The 6,535-nt window shown below is 40.8% G+C and overlaps 1 protein-coding gene across 4 annotated transcripts in view; it reads right to left on the reverse strand.

Annotated features, from left to right (window-relative positions):
- Positions 1–6,535, reverse strand: part of Eya3 (EYA transcriptional coactivator and phosphatase 3) — an 89,129-nt gene that overhangs the window by 29,737 nt on the left and 52,857 nt on the right. For 3 of the 4 annotated variants that reach the window (XM_005353121.3, XM_005353120.3, XM_026781985.1), the window contains 3 exons: positions 6,046–6,229; positions 5,416–5,552; positions 975–1,058 (listed from right to left, as the gene is read on the reverse strand). In XM_005353121.3, coding sequence (XP_005353178.1) covers positions 975–1,058; positions 5,416–5,552; positions 6,046–6,229 — 405 coding nt within the window. The remainder of the gene's footprint in view (positions 1–974; positions 1,059–5,415; positions 5,553–6,045; positions 6,230–6,535) is intronic. The other variant, XM_026781986.1, reaches the window with a different exon arrangement.

The following is a 6,535-nucleotide window of genomic DNA, read 5'->3' on the forward strand; positions in this document are numbered from 1 at the left end:
ATGAATATATAACCCTTAGATTTCATTAAATTCAAGTGAGTCTTATTCCTACACTTCAATGCTTATAAAATTAATTAAAAATACTCTTATTTATTTTGTTATGTGTGTGTTTAGGCATGCACATTGTTGGAGGACAACTTGTGGGGAATTAATTCATCACTTTTACCAAGGCCTGAACTCAGGGTTGGCGGCAAGCACTTTTTCCTGGTAAGCCATCTCATCAACCTGAAAATGCACTCCTGAACACCTTCAGCTTTTAGTACTTCTCCTAATCAAGTGTCTAGCTTGACCATCAAACCTACCTAGTTATGGAGCCTGCCCGGCAGCTATGTGGTCAGGTTTATACATGGAGAGTTCAAAGTCAACAAGGTAGGGCTAGCTGCCTAGCATTTGTGAGGCCCTGGGTTTGATCCCCAGTACTAGGGATTTTGTTTGTTTGTTTGTTTGTTTGTTTGTTTTTGATTTTTTTTTCAAGACAGGGTTTCTTTGTAGCTTTGGAGCCTGTTCTGGAACTAGCTCTGTGGACCAGGCTGGCCTTGAACTCTCAGAGACCTGCCCATCTCTGTCTCCCGAGTGCTGGGATTAAAGGCGTGCGCCACCACCACCACCCGGCTTTATTTTTAATTTTTATATGTATGGGTGTTTGGCCTGAATGCACACACTGTCAGCAGAGTGCAGAAGAGAGTGTTGGATCCTCTGGATTGGAGATACAGGTGGTGTAAGCTGTCATGTGGGCGCTGGGAACCAAACCAAAAACCAAACTTGTTGCTCCTTTATAAGAGCAGCAAGTGCTCTTAATCACCAAGCCATCTCTTGAGCCCCAATCACTAATACTCATATATATATTAAAGCAAAAAGTCAATAGGGCAAGACAGGCAGCAGAGAAAATGGATTTTCTACCTTAATAGTTGGGAGAGTTAGGTCAGCTGCTCATCTTGCCAGAGGAGGGATAGTTACAAAAAAGACTGAATTACCTTTCCATACTTCTGAGCATAGGATCCAGTGAGAAGGGAATGAAATATGATGATGGTTTCATCCAAGTCCCAGAGAAATACCCGCTGGGGGGGAGGGGAGACAAAAATGAGTTATCTGTCAATTACAGTGGAATCAAATGAGAAACCAAAACTAAAAAATAAAGTCCACAAATACGTGGGAGTTTAATAACACAATTTTAGACAATCAATGGTCCCAAAAAGAAATCTAAATAAAGTTAGAGATGAATGGTAGTAATTAATACATTGTAAATAAATATATTGAAATGAATGAAAATACAACATATTAAAATTTATGAGACACAGTGATGGCAATGCTGAAAGGGAAATTTTAGCTGTAAATGCATACATTAAAAAAGAAGGAAGCAGCTGGTATGAGAGCATTCCTTTGATTCCAGCACTTGGGAAGCAGAGGCCTGGGATCTCTTTGAGTTTGAGGACATCTGGATTTATACAGAGAATTCCAGGCTAGCCAGAGATTCCCAGTGAAACCCTGTACCAAAAAAGCAGCTGACATGAGTGCATGCCTGCAACCCCAAAACTGGAGAAAGAGGCCAATCTAGGCCACACAGGAAGAATTCATAACAAAGGGAAGAAGACAAAGGAATTGGAAAGTCTCAGAGAAGAGCTTATGTTTTATAAGCCTAAAGCTCTGGGTTCAATCTCCAGTCCAAGAAGAAGAAAAATCTCAAATTACAGCCACACCATACTATTTAGACAAGAACGGCAAACTAAAGCTAAAGCTACCAAAAGGGAGGAAATAATAAAATAGAAAGAACCAAAAGAACAGGGTAGTAGAGAAAGCCAATGAAAGCTGTTGGGGAATACTATTTTCAGGTGTGTGACTTTTGTTTACACTGCATTTGTTTAACTCTGTGAAGCTGTTACTATGCCTGATGGTCCTAACAAAGAGCTGAACAGCCAATAGAGAGGCAGAAGCAAGGATAAGTGGGGCTAGCAGACAGAATATAAATAGATGGAGAAATCTGGGAGGAGAGAAGAAGAGCAACAGAGAACAAGGAGAGGAGGGCTTCAGGGGCAGCTACACAGCAAGTCAAGGAGAATGAAGAAAGGTATAAAGAAGTAAACAAAGATAAAAGCCCAGAGGAAAAAAAAAACAGATGGGTTAACATAATAAAAGTTGGCAATAAACAAGTCAGCTTTTCTTATCTTAAATTATCCTACCTTTTGCCAGATTTTCTCCTTCTATTTATACTCTGCCTGCCAGCCCTGCCTATCCTTGCTTCTGCCTCGCTATTGGCTGTTCAGCTCTTTATTAGGATCATCAGGTGTTTCAGACAGGAACAGTAACAGCTTCAGAGAGGTAAACAAGAGTCACACACCTTAAAATAATATTCCCCAACACAAAGCAACAGTGGGTTCTTTGAAAATATCAACAGAATTGGCATTTACCAATACAAAGACAGAAACTCAAATTACTAAGATCATAAATGCAAGTGCAGACGATGTTATAGACTTCATAGAAACAAATGGAAAGAAAGGAACACTTTCTAATTCATGCAGTGAAGCCGATGTTACTCTAAGACCAGGCAAGACCACAGCATTGTGGAAAACGACGCCGGCATGAAAAACAGTAGCAAGCCAAATTCCCCAACATATGACCCCTGGTTGCTCTTCCACAGGACCCAGGTTCAATTCCCAGCACCCACACGGCAGCTCACAACTGTCTGTAACTCCAGTTCCAGGGGATCTGATTTCCTCACACAGACACATGCAGGCAAAACACCAATGCACATAAAATAAAAATTGGAAAAAAAAGTAAAAAAAAAAACACTCAGGAATAATTTAACTAATAAAACAGATTTGCACAATACACTGAGAACTCTAAAATACTGCTGAGAATGGAAAACTATAAATATTCCCGGAGTAGAAGACAACATTGCTAAAGTGGCAACAGCCATGGCAGTCTACAGCCTGAATCACATTCAAATCTCCAGTATTTTCTTTTTCTTTATTTAAAATTCTCTCTTTAGGTTTCTTTTCATTTTATGTGTATAGCTGTTTTGCCCTTTTACATCTGAGCACCACATGCATGTCTGGTGTTCTTGGAGGTGCTGGGAGTGAGTGCTGGGAACCAAACTTTGGTTCTCTGTAAGAACAACAAATACCCTTGACTCCTAACCCACCTCTCCAGCCCCTCCACAGTGTGAAAGTTAAACTCGGGTTAAAACAGTGTTTACATGTTATTGAACTTAATTACTAATAATTTAAAATAAACTGAGCTTAAAAAAAAAAGAAAAACTGTTCAAAAATTCACATGCAATCTGATGGGATCTCCAAACAGGCAAAACCACCCTGAGAAAGGACTAAGTTGGAGGAATCATGCATTTTAATTTCAAAACAGACAAAGCTCTGGGACTCAAGGTCATGGAAAGAGGTTCAATATCATTGGTCATTAGGGAAATGCAAAGGAGACCTACAGTGAGACCTCACTTGACACCAATAAAGTAGCTTTCATTTTAAAAAGGGGAGGGGCCACTGTATTACTGTCAATTAGGCTTGCTTAGTTTTCATACTAAGTTCTAGGTCAGCCAGAGCTATGAGGAGAGTCCTTATCTCACCACCACCTAAAACACAATTTAAAAGGGGAGGAGAGAAACAGCAAGCCCTGAGGAGAATGTGGCTAATGGTGGGAATGTAACGTGTAAAAGTCTGGTGTCTCCTAAGAGTTTGAACACAGAATAAGATCCAGAAATTCCACTGCTGGATAAGTGTAGTACAAAGTACTCAAAGCCTCATTATTCACATTGACCTAAAAAATGAAAGAGTCCTTCAACAGACACAAGATAAGATACAGTACGCATGTGCATACAAAATGGAGTATCATTCAGCCACTGAAAGAAAAGAAATTATGATCCCTGCTGCAGCACAGATAAATCCCCAAAGCACTGCACTAATGAATGAGCCTGGCAGAAGAACAGACACTGTATGTTCACATTTAGATACATCTAGACCAGGCAAACTCACAGTAGTAGAGAGAACCGTTGTTGCCATGGACCAGGAAAGAGTATGGTGAGTTGCTGTTTAATAAAGAAGTGCCGAGTCTGTTTAGGATTAAGAAAGGTTCTGAACCTAGAGCAGAGTGGCTCACGCCTGTCATCTCAACACTTTAGGAGGGTGAGGCAGGGTTGCTCAGGAGTTCAAAGAAGAACAAGACTATCTCAAAGAAAAGCAAACACAAAAACAGGAAAATGTTCCAGAAATGGTGGCTAATATATTTAATAACACTGAATTATGCTCCTAAAATGGTAAAGCTGGGCTGAAGACATGGCTTAGTAGTTAAGAGCATTGGCTGCTCATGGAGAGGTTTGACTCCTAGCACCCATGTGTGCGACAACTGTCTCTAACTCCAGTCTCAGGAGATCAGACAACCTCTTCTGTCCTCTGTAGGTACCAGGCATGTTCGTGGTATACAGACTTACATGCAGGCATAACACTCACACATAAGAAAACATTCATACACATAAAATTTTCACATCATAACAAAACAATAAGTCCTTTAAAAAACTTTCTTTAGGTGGAGTTACACATGCAGCCAAAGATGACCTTGATCTCCTGATCCTGCCTTCTTAAGTCATGAAATTACAGGTGTGTACCATGTCCAGCAAAAATGGTAAAGTTTTGCATAATGTACTCTCTGGTACAAGTTTTAAAAAGGGGAGTTATTAATTTTTCTTAAGAATGATATCAGAACTTTAGTTTCCCTATTTCTTGCTGTGTTTGCTCTCCAAAAATGAAGAGAAAGACAGATACACCTTCAATTTACCTGCACCAAAGAACACATTTAAATTTATCTCTTTGCTTTAAATAACCACATCAAAGAAAAATTAAAACTACAAAAAAGGTAATGTAAAAATTTTAACATTAGGATTTTATATGTTTTTCTATTTTTCCAAGCGTAACTGCAATCTATGCCCACAGTAAGTCCCCACAGCGCTCTCCGCACGGCACGGTCCCTGGCACTCTCATGAAGCCAGCACCAGATCTGTCTCACAGGTACTCACTCATTCTATCTTCCCACTTTTTTTTTTATTTCCAAATGGAAACAGTATGACATCATTCATAGCTCCCCTTGTTTTCTCCTAAGATGTAGTGTTATCCTTCCTTCCAGTCCTCCGAATGTGGGGAACAATTTGCTCTTTTGGTTAGAGCTACCCTGAATCAGAAAAGGCTTTTCAGTGCTTTGGTGGAACAGCAGGAAGGGATAATTAAGTCGTGCTGCACATGGAGGAATTTTCTTTTACTTTTTCCCCCTCTTGGCCAATTCACTGCTCCCCCAACCCCCACCAGGAGTTCAAGTGGACACAGCATACAATAACATTATCTCTGCAAATTCCAGACTTGTACTTGACAGAAAGTGAGGAGAACAGAATAGGTAACTCCAGTGAGTTTCTTCACATACTTCTAATTCGCTGTCCTGGGAGGAACCGGCATCAGCTTTCCTCTTGCCCCGGTTCTTGACAGTCATATTCTTCCTGGACTGATCATCGGCATCTTTATTTGGTGTAGTCTGTGACAGAGATGGGCTTGCAGACGAGTCTGTTGAAAGGAAAAGCAAGATAGAAAGCTGCTGGTGACAGTGCAGGCAGAGCAGAGCCACACCTCCCAGAGCCATCCATGCACAAGCAGTGTCTAGCTTTGTGAGTCAAATGTTAGAAGTGTTGGGAAAGGACTGTGGCTGTTCTGTTCTGAATTCCTAGCAGGATTCTAAGACGTGGCTGGATTAAAGCTGGAGCCCTACAAGTGTCCACAAGTACACTTAGTCTACAGATCCCCATGGAGTGTATTACACTTACGTGAGGGCAGAGTATGCACTAGAAACACTAATTCATACACTACTGGCACTTTTCTGTTCTCAGAAACTACAGACATTCTGCCAGTTTCTCATTACAGTCTCTTTGCTATGTTTAAACTTGCAAAGGGAAACCAATGGCATGGTAAAACCAACTTATCCCAGAACAAAATCATTTTTTACCATCACTGGGAAACATCTGCTGGGTAAAGTGTCCTTAATTTAGCTTTCTGTACTCACCAGAGGGGAGTCTCTGTGTGGCTGGAGCAGGCACCATAGCACTAGGCTTCTCAATCTGGTACGCGGTAGCTGCTAATGCGGTATTCTCAGCATCACTGTTAGTCTGGCCTGTGACTCCAAAACTGGAGCTGGGGTAGCAGGACTGGTACTGATTCTGTCCAAGAATAGTATAGGTGGGATAGTCCTGTGGACCAAAGGGAGGAAAGTAAGATTATTACATAACAAAAGAGGCTTTCTCTTCCCTATTAGTCATAATTATTTTCCCAATATATTATCTTATTTATCCACCTACCTAGCAGTCCCAAGAAATCAATGATTTTCAAAATAAGAAACCTGAGTACAGATGCACATCTAAGCTGACAATGTAAGTTTGGTTAAACACTCTTCAGGAGAAAGTTACGATGTGAAAAACTAAAGACACTGGCCTTAGAAGACCAAAGAGAAAAGCTGTGAAAGAGCCTGCAGCCAGGCAGAGGCAGGCGGATCTCTG

This window comes from Microtus ochrogaster, chromosome 10, assembly GCF_000317375.1.
Source record: "Microtus ochrogaster isolate Prairie Vole_2 chromosome 10, MicOch1.0, whole genome shotgun sequence".
Classification (NCBI taxonomy): Eukaryota; Metazoa; Chordata; class Mammalia; order Rodentia; family Cricetidae; genus Microtus; species Microtus ochrogaster.